This window comes from Primulina huaijiensis, chromosome 15 (assembly GCF_012295235.1).
Source record: "Primulina huaijiensis isolate GDHJ02 chromosome 15, ASM1229523v2, whole genome shotgun sequence".
In the NCBI taxonomy this organism is placed as follows: Eukaryota; Viridiplantae; Streptophyta; class Magnoliopsida; order Lamiales; family Gesneriaceae; genus Primulina; species Primulina huaijiensis.
In genome coordinates this window covers 18,620,818-18,638,014 of record NC_133320.1, presented here as the reverse complement: position 1 = coordinate 18,638,014, position 17,197 = coordinate 18,620,818, and the positions used below count along the sequence as shown (strand labels likewise).

At 33.5% G+C, this 17,197-nt stretch overlaps 2 protein-coding genes across 3 annotated transcripts; both read right to left on the bottom strand.

Moving 5' to 3' along the window:
• Positions 1–2,184: 2,184 nt before the first annotated feature.
• On the bottom strand, positions 2,185–3,333 carry LOC140959375 (non-specific lipid transfer protein GPI-anchored 3-like). Its single transcript, XM_073417225.1, has 3 exons — positions 3,000–3,333; positions 2,646–2,696; positions 2,185–2,425 (listed from the first exon to the last, which is right to left on the bottom strand). Exons 1-3 carry the CDS (start codon positions 3,331–3,333, stop codon positions 2,313–2,315), a joined length of 498 nt encoding a protein of 165 aa, XP_073273326.1. The 3' UTR covers positions 2,185–2,312.
• Positions 3,334–5,178: 1,845 nt separating this feature from the next.
• LOC140960130 (uncharacterized) lies at positions 5,179–16,175 on the bottom strand. Of its 2 annotated transcripts, XR_012172113.1 has the most exons (9): positions 16,061–16,175; positions 14,711–14,792; positions 14,547–14,614; positions 14,342–14,439; positions 10,404–10,540; positions 10,161–10,228; positions 6,560–6,623; positions 5,435–5,532; positions 5,179–5,347 (listed from the first exon to the last, which is right to left on the bottom strand). XR_012172113.1 is itself a non-coding variant. In XM_073418279.1 (8 exons), exons 1-8 carry the CDS (start codon positions 16,069–16,071, stop codon positions 5,515–5,517), a joined length of 546 nt encoding a protein of 181 aa, XP_073274380.1. In that variant the 5' UTR covers positions 16,072–16,175; the 3' UTR covers positions 5,179–5,514. The 2 variants fall into 2 exon arrangements, 1 of the variants encoding a protein (XP_073274380.1); XM_073418279.1 differs by having other exon boundaries at positions 5,179–5,532.
• Between the last annotated feature and the right edge of the window lie 1,022 nt (positions 16,176–17,197).

Genomic DNA, 17,197 nt, shown 5'->3' with positions numbered 1-17,197 from the left:
TTTTTGTTGCTCGTATATACTTCAATTTCTTTGTTATTGTACTAAATAAATTATTTTTGAACTTTGAGTTATCATTTTTTTATGGAGGTTGTTTGTGTCATGAATTTTTTAAATTCATTTTGTTTAGTATTGTTGGCGGCAATTGATTTTTCTGATATTCTATTATTTGTCTTGTTGTTTATATGAAAATATGTATGAGGGTACACCAATCAAAGCCACATATTTTGGGTCTTATGTTCTACGAAGAGGGTAATATATGATTTCTGTTAATTATATAATTTATTGGTTCTTCATACATGTAGTTAAGAAATGAACCAAATTTTGAACAAAAAATTTATGACAAACATAGTGGATGAAAAAAACATGTTAAAAAAAATAATGTTGCATATTACTATGCCCCTATTTCTGTATGATATAATTCAAACACATTTTTTTAGATATTTGAAATTAGGTCTAACTAAGTGACATAAAACATATACATATATATTTGAAGGCGTATTTAAAGCAAAATATTAAGATCAAGAATGATTCATATTTAAATTTCAACGCAGCACAATGAAGAAGAAATTGAAAAATTGTATGTGTAAACCTTTAAGGGTTATATAGTGATTATGTTGCTACTTCATGGTTTGCAACATATTGATGCCATATAAAATATCAATATTTCTCAAAGAATAAACAAAAAGAAAAAATTCTTCATTCAGAAAAAGAAATACATGAAAAAAAATTGTGTATAATTCTCATTCTATTTTTAATGGTTTGAGAACAATTCTAAAGCTTTGTGGACACAATATATCAATTTTGTGCATTTTTAATAAATTGAGACATTGAGTCGGTTGCACTTTATTTTTTCCAATATTATATCGATAGATTTCGAGGTGGCTAAGAGGTTGTTTTTGTCTATTTTTTTAGTTAAAGTGGCTAAAAAACTAATTCATGAGATATATTATGATAACATAGAGAACTACTCGCCAAATAAATTTAGTTAGCCGAATAGTGAAATTCAAATTGAATTATACAATATTTCATCAAATTAATTTTGTCTATTATAAGATGCTCATGAAATCTAAACAGTTGTATTATTAGATGAGATATTGAATAAGACAAATACTTTGATATATATATTTGAATGATATCTCATATACATATCTTAATTACGTTATCCGTGTCCTTCTCAAGATTTTTAAAATACAATAATTAATTTTGTATGTCGTTCCACAATATATAAAATATTATAAAACAAAATGTAAACTCGATAGAATAAAATTTGTTTTGTTTATGAGATTGAAACTATATCATCTCCATGATATGATGGACGCAATCATTATTCCAAATCTTCTAAAAAATGACGAAAGAAATGACTTTCATGAATTGCGTCAAATTAAACGATGACACAGTTCTAAGATATAGTCATTTGAAAAGATTTTCAAGTTTTTTTCTCACATTGATTGAGAAATAATCGTTAAAAATTTATTAAATTGATAATATTTATACTAAATATATAAAAATGATATTTCAAATATCCCGATGTTTGAAGAAATTACAGCACCATTCATTGGTTATGTTGTTGAAGAATATATAGGTTATACATACTTTTAGTCACAAGTAAAAACCAATCACGACTAAAAACAACATTTATTCTTATGAGTTATAGTTGATGATTGTCAAAAACTGAAAAATCATTCAACAATAAAATAAATATTTGGAAAATAAGATTACTGGATAAAAACAATGTAGAAAACCGAAAAAACGTCCTGATAGGGAAGTAAACTACGAGCATGTCAGATCCCAGATGAAGATTTTAAATAACATAATAGATGTTTAAGACGATCATATACTTGCTGAGTATATCAAAATGGTTATATGTATATTATAACAAACTACGACAAAGAGTTGTAGAGTTATCAAAATCAACCAAGAAGTATATTGAAAAGTATGTTATGTGGATTAGATAACTTCTCCGATTCATATACCGTCTATGGTCATGATTTTTGATTTTGTGGTTTGGTTTGTTGCAATTAATAAATGCTATTAGCCATATTTTAATTCATTTAAATATTATCAAAATTTCGTACTTATATTTCCAGCAATTTAGTTGCTCACGTGCAACGCACGTGCACTTTTCTAGTACATATATATATATGTGTGTGCGCGCGCGTGTGTGTAGGAGATGGAAAGCATAGGAAGTGAGCATATTGTACAATTTTAGCAAATACTATTGACAAGAAATTTTTGGGCTTCGAAACAAAGAAATTACAGCAGTCTCTAATAAAAAGCCACAGTAGTCTACTTGACATCACCAAACATACATTTCAATTAATCAGAATGCTAATTAAACTGAAAATGGCAGCCATGCTTAGAGATCCAGCAACATGGGAAATCACACTGCTGCCTGCGCTTTTGGGAGGTGGACTTACAGCAGAACCTGAAACAACGTACATTTCTTCGGATAATAAATCTTAACCAAGATTTCAAAATCGGGAAAATTGTAGTTTTATTATTCTCAAAATTTTTACTATACTTGAAACACCAATCACCATTTTAAGTCATGGGGTTAATTTTAGGTTTCTAATTAAATGGAATAATTAGAAGTGAAATAATACATAAACACAAAGTAGTTAATATATGAATGCATGAAAATTTACCAGTCGAAGGAGCGGGTGGAGCCTTTAGGGAACCAGTGGGAGTGGGTGCACCTGGAGATCAGTCGAAGAAATTAAACCCCTTAAACCGGATTTTTTTTATCAGTTCATGCATGTTTTTTTTAAAAAATAAATATCAACATGTATTATATCTTAATTTATTATCAAATTTTATATCAAAAAAAATAAATATTCATTTTTGCGTGAGCCTAAGCTATTGGTAGAGACGCCAAGAAACTCGAATGGATGGATCAATGACCATAATGTGTAACCATATTTGAAATATATATTTTTCATTTGAAATGCTACACACATAAAAACACAGAATTTCCAAAAAAAAATTAAAATAAAATTTACCCTTTTTGCAAATGGATACATCGGCACTTGCACCACAAGATTTTGCAAGATTGAGTCCATCCTGTTGAGTCACGTTGAGACTTTTCAAGATATCCGGATTGTTGAACACAGCGCAGAGGCATTGGCTTTCCTGGGATACCACCTGTTTCATCGGCACGCAGCACGACGGCGGCGGGGTGGTCTGTGACTTGAGATACGGCTGGCACGGCAGTAGTTTCTGGATGCATGGCAGCGGATCCCCGCCGTGGTCACCACCACCTTCATGAGAAAAACCCATAAAAACCAGAGAGCATGTCACGAGAAAGAACAAGCAAATAGAGTTGGATTTCGCCATGGATTTCTAGTTTTCAGAAAAGGGGTTTTTTTTCCCTGTCTTTTGTGAGTGAGAGGGAATGCAGGGTTTGCATGGGATTTTATGAATGAATTAAGGAAGATATCTTGCTCACCTCAATATTAGGAACGGATTTTAAGGTAATTATAATCTTGATCATTTGTAAGGATTTTTTACCTTAACAGACAAGAAATGGGAAAAAAAATAAATTGTTTAATTTTGAATTTTCATCCATTAATTTGTCAAACTTTGATCTTGATGCACTAAATTTTACCTTTCGGCTATTTTGCTCTAATTGCTATGTGGTGCCGAATATGTCAGCAGTTTATGATGTCATGTTAGCATCTTCGAGCGAAATATGATCAAAAGTTTATAAACTTTGATCTTGATGCACTAAATTTTACCTTTCGGCTATTTTGCTCTAATTGCTATGTGGTGCCGAATACGTCACCAGTTTATGATGTCATGTTAGCATCTTCGAGCGAAATATGATCAAAAGTTTATAAACTTTGATCTTGATGCACTAAATTTTACCTTTCGGCTATTTTGCTCTAATTGCTATGTGGTGCCGAATACGTCACCAGTTTATGATGTCATGTTAGCATCTTCGAGCGAAATATGATCAAAAGTTTATAAACTTTGAACAAAAGTTTATAAACTTTGATCTTGATGTACTAAATTTTACCTTTCGGCTATTTTGCTCTAATTGCTATGTGGTGCCGAATACGTCAGCAGTTTATGATGTCATGTTAGCATCTTCGAGCGAAATATGATCAAAAGTTTATAAACTTTGATCTTGATGCACTAAATTTTACCTTTCGGCTATNTAGAACAACTTAGTGCATCAAAAAAAAATTTCCCAAAAAAATTATCCAATCAAAATTAAATTTTGTAGATTTTAAGTTTCATTAGACATAAAAATCATATCTCATTTAAAATATGTACTTTCATCCATCAATTAATAAGATTCGGTTTTCAAAAAAAAAATCGATAAGGACAAGTTTTGAATGTTTTTATAATTTTAATCAAAATCAAAGATAAGACATAGCGATACTCAATATAATGAGTGAGCATTAATTAAGATTTAATATGTGAAATAGCTTTTCATACCTTACTATTTTTAAGCGTCCAGAGAAGAATATTTTGATAAATTGCTTGATTTTACTCTTTAATCGAAGAAATTTCATATAATCCATTCACTAATTATCTATTTTTCTCTCAAATCAATATCATCCATGCCATATTTAAATTTGATTTCACTATCATCTCATGCATCATATCTTCAAAGCTAATTAATTATACACTGAATTGGGAATTTACCCTTGACTTTGGATTTGGATATATTTTAGAGGATATAAATGTGAAATTTTGGGTTTTGGATGTGTTTAGGATTGAATTTCAAAAGGCTCAACATTGGAGAGCTACGAAAGAAAATGAAGGATAACATTTTACTAAAAATTAGGTTATACTTTGTAAGATCGAGTGCTTGTCGCTTTACCAAAAACTATAGTTGGTGGTAATGATACAATCCAAATCTTTTAAACCACACAGTAGCTCAAGCAAGACGATTCGATCACTCTACCAAACAAGGACAATTATTGCATCCAACAATCCATCTCTTAATAATTGCACTCCTTGCAATCAATGAGAATCAAACTCGTGAACTTGACTCTGATACCAATTGTAGGACCGAGCTTTTGCCGCTTTACCAAAAGCTATAGAAAAGCTATAGCTGGTGGTAATTGTGCAATTCAAATCTTTTAAATCGCACAACAGCTCAAACACAACGGTTCGATCGCTCTACCAAGCAAGAAAAATTATTGCACCCAACATATTTCGTACATGAAATATCGTTAATTTAGTTATACATTGCATACTTAAATAGAAGTGGCGTCATATACATTCAAGTTGTGTATATTTAAATAACAAAAATAAATAGATTAATTATGACACTAAAAGAAAATCTGATGTATAAGAAACTCAAGAGCATTTTCATCATTTACTCATAGTCCGATACCTGGAAAAAAAACAAGGTTTTGAACTGCTAGATATGAAAATCAACAGCCCAGATTAACAAAAAATACAAGAAGAAGAAAAAACTCACAAGTCTAATACAATAGGCATTTAATTTATAGCCCTTAAGTTTCCTTCTCACTGATGCGAGCATCCTTAATTTGGCAAAACTCAATCCAGGTGTTCCACCTGTAAAGTGAGAACCAAGAATATTTCACACAATGACACCGTGCCTTAAAGATAGAAACATGCACTTCAGAGTAACTTATACATACAACTGGATGTGTATTTATATATAAAATGTTGATAGTGTCTCCATATATCATGCTGAAGCATCATTGCGTGATCGAAAAAAAATTTAAATCAAATCTTTTAGATGGTAGAATAGTTCCAACATCACATTATGACCATAAAACTAAAACCTACATAGTGTTAACGTGAGTGTAGTGCCATGTCAAAAAAATGACCCCAACTCGTCTTTTCACATGAAATTTCATAAACTGCTACATAACTTTGAACATAACAAAGATTCAATTTACTTTCAAGATTTTTCGGAATTTTATTAACCTCCTAACTCTTTAATAAGTATCAACCTGACATCTTTCATCGCATATTGGAAAGTGATAAGTATAAACCTGACATCTTTCATCGCATATTGGAAAGTAAAAGTTCACGCAGAGACCCACATTGTATCGCATAACAGCGGAAAAGCATCGTCTAAATTATTGGACAAAGTGGATTTAAGACTGAACTCATAGGCGTGCTTTGTTTGGGTTATAGAATGAATTTTTTCCCAAATCTTTAACTCACTCTGTGCCACTGTTATTCCATCAATTCTCAATAAATATGTAGACTGTTTTAAATATTGTTTCGAATTTCCAATCATCTAACTTTCAAAAAATTGAACAAATGTTCAAATAAACATTTATTATCTCAGCTTCCAAATCTTTTCATCACACTTACATCACTCTGTAAATATTCCAAAACTATTTGAAAATCACTGATAAGTCTAAATAATTTGAAGCCAACCAAATGCTAGTATAACTGATTATTACTTACTTTAACTACATCAAGTGTTTAGTTAGGAAAAGTAATAGACGGTCTCTTCAGACTCATTTCTAACACTTCACGAAAAAACAGAGAATGCAACTATTATAAGACACAGACAGGCTCCATGGAATGCATTTAGAAAAGAATAGCACGATCTGAGAATTACCTTCCAGAGGCCATCATTAAGATAATGCATATTATCCACACCAATCCCCTTGTTAATTGCTCGTCTGCATTTGAGAAAACCATGGTGCATAATAAAAGGCAAATAATTTTTTTTTTGGGTAAAAGAAAATGTTAATGTTTTATACAGACACCTAAAACAGGTTCAGATACATAAAACAGGTTGAGCCAGAGGAACCTGGGAACCAGAGGCCAGCCATTCGTGGGGCCATAAATGACCCAGTGGGAATGAGAAGTAAACCTCACCCAGGCCCAGCCCGTCTGCATAATAGGTCTGGCCCTTCTGCGCTTTTCTGACTCTTAAATAGTATCTAACATGTAAGTTCAAGCTATCATAAATAACCAGCACCTTTCATTTTGAGAATTCAGTTCAGGTCCAGCTAGACAGGAAAATAAGCGACGTAAAAAATGTGGACACAACATGGTTCAGAGGCGGATGTGATTGATCAGATATAATCCATTTATGGTAAGACAAATTAGGGAATGGGAGATAAGAGTTCAGTTGAGCCGTACTGAGACACAACAGAAACTGTGACGGTTGAGCTCCATAAAAGAGAAACTAAACCAGCGGAATAAGCACACCAAATGTAATACTCCAAAATATATGTGTATATACATGTTAAAATATATAAATATGTAAATAATAATAATAATTAAAACTTTAAAATATATATTTATGGTAGCTTCTTAGGTTATCAATAGTTGATAAGTGTCAAGGTTGGCCTTAACACTTGGCAACATTCCAACATATATTCATGGCTATAAATAAACTTCATTTTACTCAGAAAAACACACAAAAACGACCAAAATAGTTCTGTAAAAATGTTGGAAAAAGGCTAGGAAAATAACCCCCTAAATAAGAAAAAAATCTGAATATAGAAAAAAATCTCTTCAAAAATTCCCAAAAAATTCCCAAACCTACCTCTTATCCATCCCAGGAATCATCTAGACTGGAAGGTGTACCAAACCTATTAGCAGAATCGAGCCAAAAAAAAAAAAAAAAAAAAAAANTGAAGAACACGAGCTACTCAAGTCCAGAATTTGCTCCTCTCAGGTTGCATGTTCATGCATTTAAAACTCGTGTTTATTGCTTGTTTTATGTTTCGGTTATAACATAAAAGTTGTTCCTTGTGTTATATATTCCTTGTGTTATATATAGTCCATGCATGGCAACAGATTGTCCTAGAAGTCATCGGAGTGGTATTATTCCGGCCACAAAGTGGCACACCCACTGTTTTGAAACTTCAAATTCTGGTAAAAATGGGATGCGATTTTATAAAAATGTCGTATACAAAAGTTGTATATCTTGATGAATTAAGTCTATCCTGAAAGTTCCGGCAGTGCGTGGTGTTAGACACTCGGTCACGCGCATTAGCGGTCGCGCATGTAACCCACGTGCTGTCCTGATGACCGGAATTTTCATTCCCGACGTTTTCCACACTTGTTCAAGGCTATAATTTCAAATTTCAGAATTTTCAGACTAGCCTATGAATTTTTTATTAAGAAAACAAGGTCATTCGCCACAAATTTTTGGGATGGTTAACTTCGACATTAATGCTTCTAGATTTCAATCATGCATGCTGTTTTTGAACTTGGTTATTAAAAGTAAAATGTTTTATCATGATTTCGAGTATATTCAAGGTCCATTCAATGGTCGGAAACTATGTTGCATGGATATGGGTATGAGTATCGTATCGAATACGATACGGATACGGCGACACGTCGAACTTTGAAAATACAAGACACGATACGGCTAGGATACGACAATCATTAAAATATATATATTTTTATATTTATATAAATTTAGTATTGAGCAGAAATAGAATGAAAGAAACGGACAAATGTATTTAGGAATTTAAAAGCTCATCCCAATTTATTTTAAATTATTTTCCTTTTAGTTCTTAGAAATTTTAATTTTTTTTAGTTAACCCCTAAAACTTTTAAATATTTGCAATTTTGCCCAAACGTATCCGAAAAACGTATCCACGCCGTATCCATGGCGTGTCCACGCCGTATCCATGACGTGTCCTCGCCGTGTCTAAAACGTATCCGGCTGGTCAACCCTAAACAAAATCAACGACACGGATTTTGAGATATCCGACACGCGTATCCGCGTGTCGTATCCGTATCCGTGTCGTATCTGTATCCGATAGTTCAAAAAAAAAATTTTAAGGTATCCGTGCTACATAGGTCGGAAACAATACCGGGTCCCTTGAAGACCAGTTTGCAAATACCCAATCTGGACGAAACATGTATAGAATTCGGAAAAACATTCTTTGCAAAAGTTATAAAACTCAACAAGATACACCTACTGTGAAAATTTTAGAATTTTTGGAGTCGATTTCGAATTATTATGAATTTTCTTGCAATTAAAGTTGTGTCCAAACCCATATTTGACCAAGCATTGAACTTAGGGAAGTCAATTATATAGGAATCTTACTAACACATAAATTATCACAAAATTGATGATTATAGGAATATTGAAGCAATTGGAGTGACAAAGAGAAATGTGAGGTTTATTACTGATTTTATTTAATATGATTTGTTTGTAATTTCCTCAACTACTAATTTTTCTATATGTTGATATTGAGTAATTCGGAATTTAATTGATCATATTGATTTACATATTTGATTGTCTGGCGTACTTTATTTTTTGTTAATTAATGATATATGAATGTAAACAAACGACTGAATGGAGCCGAGACAACAGTCATTGTACCGGGTTTCTAATCCACTGAACAACGTGGCATAGAACCGAAAAGTGAGTCCAATGAACGGTTTCAAATCCGGGTATATGGTTTATCTGAACAACGTAGCTTCAGTCCGGCATTGTAAGTTCACATTGGCTCATAGTTAATCGATTGTACGGATTCTACATGAGTATGTGAGTAAAAACACTACACCGAATGATGGTGGATGTCACCTCTTTAGCTCTTTCATTACAATACATCATAACATATTGATTACAATCTTGATATATANTTTATTTACAGTAAATTTCAAATACAGGAGAACCAGAGTAACACCCGGAGGAAAATTAAAAAGAGTTAATTTGTTAGATTGCCTTGTACTGTATTGTAAAATAATATATTGTATGGTTGTTTAGAGTATGCGTTGTTTGACACAATGTCAGGTATTTAAATAAATTGTAGTTACGTTTCCGCTATTGTATTAATGTTTATATGTTTAAAAGTTGGGGCCCACACCAAAAGTCGAAAGGTGTAGCATGCCTTCGAGGAATAAATATATACCACAAGTGATAGGTGTCATCTGCCCTAATTTAATGTACAATGGATAGCTGTCCCCTAGTAAGTGGGAAGGAATAAAGTAAATGCAAACATTTTTATGCTAACCCCAAGAGAAGTACACATTCACAAAATGATGTGTTCACAGCTCCTGAAAGTACGTTATTGGCATAGATTAAAAAAAATCAGCTTCCACTAAATAAGTAAAACATAAAAAAAAATTAACATATTTGAAGGCAAAAAAATTAAACAGATAGTAGGCATTAGATCTAAAACTAACTTCCACGAAATATGTAAGAAAAAAACTTTTTAGCATATTCCAAAACAAAATCAACTCACATATCTTTGGCTGACATTTTTGTAAATCCAATAGCAAGAGCATGTTCTTTCCCTTCTGCCATTATAGCCTAATTGAGATAAATAATAAAATGACTCTTATTGTTACTTCAAAAGTAAATGAAGCAAGTCTCACTAAGGCACGACAAATTATAATATCCACGCAACAAGCAGTTAAGGACAAACTGTAGTTGCTTCCACGCACACAGTAAGCAATGACAGAATAATTTCAATGTTAAGACTAACCACCGGAGTTTCAGCATCGACTTTATCATCCAAGGCACCCCCAGGAGAAGTAAGCCCCGGACACATTATATTTGCACCAGAAAGTAAAAATTTTATTGCTCCCCTGTCAACTTGCAACTTCTTCATTATATTTGGGTCTGCAAAAGGAAACACGCAGTTAATAAAATTTGAAAGCTAAGCGGACTCAAAAATCATTACAAGAAACCTACTCAAAATAATGTATCTGTTTGACAAACTAAATATTTTTGCTAGGTGAATTCCACAAAAAAGGAATTTGCAGCTCTCCCTCACAGTTTCATCAAGGCTTTTTCTTTCTTTAAACTTTATCTTACTCTAAATCAAGCTAATGTAAAGCAATAAGTAGATTAGGTAAATGGAGAAAGTTCACGGTGTATGTTATGTTCACCCAGGAAGGACGTCGCTTAGCATAAACCATCCTTTTATAAAATGAGTACATGAAATTTTATTACCAGCTGCTCAGCATTAAACCATCCTTTTATAAAATGAGTACATGAAATTTTATTACCAGCTGCTCAGCATGAGAATATTTTAGACAACAGGAATTCTTTTTTGAAGTAATAACACAATTTGGTACTAGACATGATAGCACCATCTGATTACTTACGATAATACAACAAAGATCAGTAAATAAAGTAAATGATAGGTGTCATTTTTGCATTTTCTATTGTGTTGTTTTTACTCCGTTATTGCATGATTCTGTTGTGCTGAGTCTTCATTTCATTCATTTCCGTTCATAATTTATGCATATGGTCATTCCTCACGAGTTGGCCGGTTGGCAGGGATAACAGCCAAAATGATGAAGATAAGGTGAAAAGTTGAACTCCTGGCGAGAATGAAGCGCGCTAGGGCAGTGCTTTTTGACCGCCCCAGCGTGAATGCATACGAAACTGATGCACGAACAAAGTCGAGCGCGTTAGGGCAGTTATTTTTTGCCTCTCCGGCGCAAAGATGAAGAAACGAGTGTTGGAACAGACGACCTCGCGCTAGGGCAGTATTTCCATTCCGGCACGCTCGGAAGAAAACGTGAAGTACAAGGCAGAACATGTCGTGCTAGGACGGTGTTTTTTGACCGCTCCAGCAAGACGCGATAAGGAAAAAAATATCTCAGATTTTCGACTTTTATGGACTCCAAAGGGGCATCAATAAATTAGGGAACCCTAACAGATGTGAAAGGGGAGGAATACACAAATCATTATATACACGAACACAAGCAGCCGCCGCACGAGGAACACCTGAGTTGAGGAGGCAAGCAAGGAAGACAAGATTTCGCACAACCTCTTCTCGTTTTCTCGTTCTTCCATTTCTTTTAATATTATTTGGTGAAGAAACTTTGTTTAATTATTGTTTTGATGATAAATGGTAGTACCTAAGTTCTATTTTGTTGTGATTTAGTGGATCCTACCCCAAAACTTGGTTCATGATAATTTAATCTTCGACATTTGATTTATGTTTGATTGTGTTATTAATATTATTTGAATTGTTGAAGCGTACCTCACTTCTACAATATGTTATATCGCACTTAAATTCGAGAGAAGATTTTACAGTAGGAACAAATAACATAATCCATAGATTTACAATTTATATAGATATATGAAATTGAACACATGTTGATAGTGATAGTCCAATTGGTTGAAAGCTAGGAAATTCTACAAATCGTTCATGCAATTGCCTATGATAAATAATTAAATTATTTCATTGTATTGAATTAGTTTATCATAACTTGAAATAATATGTTAATAATTCAGAGAATCTCGTAAAAAATATAAATAAATGCTGGAGTTAATTATTGAATCGACGTTAATTGAAAAATCCAACAAATTACTTAACATCTGATTTCAATATTTGCTTAAGTTTATTTTTGTGTTGTTAAATTCTAGTTTGGTTGGAAATTCATACACTCAATCCTCCCATGTCATTGTTAACAAGCAGCTAAAGATTTATTTTCTATGATAAAATTTGTGTGACAGAGTCTCTAAGAGATAATACTTGTATTCATAAGTATACTATAACTTGATCATGCACTTGCGATTTATTCTAGCATAAAGGTTTATTTTATCGCGCATTTATAGTACAAGAAAAAATCTATTGTTATTCTTAGTTATTCCTTTTGTTTATAATCCAACCACGGGGATGGGTCTACTTAATTTCTTGAAGTTGATACCTTCCTATATTGCATATTCTTCTTCTGGTGTATGCCATGCTCTGTTGACTTGGAACTTGAACTGTTTGATTCAGAATCCGTATGAGAAAGAAACAACAAAAGCTTAAGATGGCCGAAGCATAAACACCGAAAGGCAATGGAGATGGCGAGCAATACAACGAGAGACCTGCACCTAGACTCGTGATGGATTGTGCCCAACCTTCTCTTGATGGGGCGCGCCCAAGCATAGTGAGACCAGTTGTGCAAGCAAACCAGTTCGAAATCAAGCCACCCATAATCCAGATGATTCAGAACTTAGTCCAACTTGGGGAACGGCACTGGATGACCCCAGGACTCACATAGCAAATTTCCTCAAAATTTGTGACACTGGGGGTTTCTGACGATGCTATTCGTTTACGGTTATTTTCTTTTTCACTGAGAGATAAAGCTAAAGCATGGTTAAATTATTTGCTTGTAGGTTCCATATGCGACGTGGGAAGATATGACAAAAGCGTTTCTTCCTAAGTACATCACCGCTTTTTCGTAATTCAAGCAAAAAAAAGATATATGAGACACGAGAGTGCTACAAAGATCTGTTACGAAGATGCCCACATCATGAACTGCCATTGTGGCTTCTAGTACAAACTTTTTACTATGGTTTAACTACTTTTAATTGCACCATGATAGATGCAGCAGCATGTGGAAATCTCTTGCGGAAAACAACAGAAGAAGGATATGAGTTATTAGAGGATACAACTGCTAGTAGTTATCATCCTCAGTCTGAGAGGAACAACGCGCGGAGATCCATGGGAATTCATCAAGTAGATGATTTTACTGCTATGGTTGCACAGTTGGATGTCATGAATGAAAAAATTGACAGTTTGAGCATGGGAGGTCCTGCCATGGCCATTCAGAAGGTATTTTGTGATATATGTGGTGGTGAACATATCACCAAGTATTGTCAACATGGAAATCCTTTCTATGTACCAGAGAGGGAGCCAGTCAACCATGTGGGCAGTCAAAATCGTCCTAGAAACGACCCCCTATTCAAACACATATTATCTTGGTGGAGACAACATCCAAATTTTTCATGGGTTGGTCAGAATAATCAAAAGGATAAATCCATCAATCTGCATGCATGAAATCTTGATGGATGGAAGAAAAGTATTCACCTTTGATGCAACCTCATAGGAGACTCAACTCAAAGATGATGTAGGAAGTGACCATCAAACTTCTAGATACAAATATTATCTATCTTATATCTGACAGTGCATTGATAAGTCATATTCAATGTGTGCCTAAGATGGGTGATATAATTATGGTTAAAGATGAGTTAATCCCCACTAGGATAGTTACGGTTTGGCTGGTGTGTATTAATTATAGAAAATTAAATGATGCAAATCGTAAAGATCATTTCCCCGCTCCTTCATTGATCAGATGCTTGAGAGATTGGTGGGTCATGAATTTTATTGTTTTTTAAATGGATATTCGAGAAATAACCAAATCACAATTGCACCACGTTCACTTATCCTTATGGTACTTTCGTATTTAGACGTGTGCCTTTTGGTTTCTGTAATGCACCTGTCACTTTTCAAAGATGTATGACCTCTATATTTCGTGACATAGTATTATCAAGATGTGCAGGATGTAGCTCCAGATGATCAATTAAATCACCCTTTAACTATCTCAGAGGTCAGCAGCCACTTTTGCAGCAGCTAAATTAATGTGTTTAAACCGAATCTCATGTATAACACAGTGCGGAAAATGAATTGCTTACACTGATGAAGAAGCCTTAAAGTTGGCACATATGGTCCATCACGAATGTTGAAAAACAGAGGCACGTTGTTTACGAGGACCAGATTCAGATGATTTTGACTTCACAAAAGAAAAATGTAGATATTATAACATCAGAAACAGAATCAAAGACTGTAAAGTATAACTATGGAGTACCCAGCTATAGGAGTTTTCAGAAAGAGAGAAACCATTTTGCAACAATCAGTGGAGACTTTTTTGGCAGCAAATCTTCCAACACAGGTTCAAGTCCTGGGTACTGGAAAAAAGAAAAGAAAAGGTACAGCACTTGCAGTAGAATCCAAAAGTACTTGTCACCATTCAAAAGGTTAAAAAAGTGAGAATCATTCCAAACCTCATCTGCAATGCTTTGCCGAATTTTTCGTTGCACAGATGCCTTCACTTGATTTTGGGCAGAAACTTCTTCAGATGAGAACCTAAAAGCCGAAACTAAGAAGATTGTCAGATATTAATGCAAAGTAAATGGACCAAATGAGGGTCATAAAGAAAGCTAGAGCATCATCATCCACGAAAAGAAAAGACCAAACCCAAACTAATAAGGCAGCAGAATCACAAAGGCTGTTCAAATCACAAATAAAGCAATAAATTACACCCATATTACAAAGATGAAAATTGTCTGATGGCAGGAATATATTGAAATTCCTAGCAGCAGCTGTAGAAATTAATGGCACGTCGAATAATTGAGTAAAAGAGGCATGTCGTACTTTTACACCAGGTTAAGCAAGTTGAGAGACCTTTGAAAACTAATGGGATAGAAAACTACCTGAGAAAATACAATGAAGAATATACAGACAGGCAGCCTTCTGCTTTTAGAGAAACAAAGGATTGTAGACTGTGAAGAGAATTTTCAATCAAGAAAGTTTAGTGAAAAGTATGAGATAGTATGGGTATTTCCTTCTCCATGAATACGTCGAAAAGTAATTTCAAATGGTTTACAAAGGCTTTCAGGGAATCAACTCAAATTACAAAATGAGGATTTTGGCAATGTCTTCACCATCTACTGTATTTGGTAGGCCAGGAAAAATATGGTTTTTGAGGGTCTGTGCTTAGCATTGGTTCGCTATTAGTTAAATCAAGTTGCATATTTTGGAAGCACGTAACATCACCCAATGACATTTTTTAGGGGACATAGTTGCTTAGACGTTGTACCATGAAATCTTTAATTTTACCGATAAAAAAATAGGAAACAAATGGACCGGGAAAAGAAGTATGCTTTCTAATAAACATTATGGCCAGCAAATAATTGGCAATTTGGCATATAATTTCCAGCCTATAAGCTGAAGCAAACAATTTTCATGAAATAATTTCCACAATAACGACCATTCTAAATCCTTTTTTCCCACCAAATTGGCAATTCCCCCTTTCCATTCTGTTTTTTATCCAACCTAAGTGGTTTCAGTAGAAAACAAAATCACTATCACATGAAAAATAAAAAATTTCCAATTTACAGCTGCACCAAAAGTCCCCAGAAAGAAAATGAGAAGCAACATACAACATTCAACCAACCAACCAAAACTTGTACATACAAGATCACAGGGGAGAAACGGGTTAAGCCGCTTGGAGTGTGAGATTAAACACAATTAAAAATCGGATCCTCCATGCGTTCATCTAGTTTTTCTAAACAATCGAGTGGAACCAAAAAATCCCAGTAGATTCAATCGAATACAAAGAATTTAGGTCTTACTTCTTGAACATTCTTCCCGGAAGTGCGCGAAGAGTTCTAGTTCTAGCTTAAAAAGAAACGGACAAAGCGAATGACAACGGTGATTCGACGACTATGGTAGGGCGGGCTTATTTGGGGTATTTTTTTTATTTTTTATTTCCATTAATTTTTTTTAAAGAAAATTATTTCTCCCAATGTTGAAATACACTTGAAGAATATTTTGTTAAAAAAGAGTTGACCGAAATTATTTAACAAATTTCTCGATTTATTTGATGGACAGATAAAAAAATAATTAATTATAGTATTAATTATATAGTTCAAATAAATAAATATTTATATAATTATTATCTATGTTATATTTAAATTTGCGTTCAATTTATTTCCAAGATTTTTAATCCAAAACCGGTAGCTCGCTTTTTTTTCAATCTAATTTTTTAAATAATAAAAGAAAAAAACCTCCTAAACTAATTCTTTATTCATTTCTCCATAATTTTACCTTAATTTTTTATACGAGATTTCAAGTGATCGGAGACATGATGTCAATTTAAAGGGAATATATGTGTCACTTCAGTGTATGGTTCAATGGATTTCATGGAATTTGGTGGGGCTTGTAATTAGAAATCTCATTTTGATTATTTGGTATGATAAAATTTTAAAACCAGATTGGTGTTACTGAAACGTCTACTAAATTACTGAAAATTTAATTTTTTTTTAAATATTCCAAGCCTTGGCCGAATTCAACATACACATAAAACTTATAAAATTAGAAACATGATCCATAAATTAATTCCAACTGTTGAGTAAGATCAACTGCAATTTAAATCCTCAAATGTGAATCCAATTTAAAAGTTACTGTTTAAAATAAACACCAACATATTACTAAAAATTTGTCAACCATCACTGCATAAAAATCATGAACATTTTGAAATATTGTTTTAACCAAAACCCTCATAAAATCATAATTTGCGGAAGAATCGCAAGGTCCTCGGGCTTCTCGAGCTCCACCAGCTCAGTCCACTCAGTCCTCAGCACCTCCAGTCTTCTCAACGGCATGCTCACCTGAATCAATCACACCTAGTGAGTCTAAAGACTCAACACATTTGAACTGTATAACAAAGTACATATACATATCAAGCAATAGTGAAAAGTATCGTAATT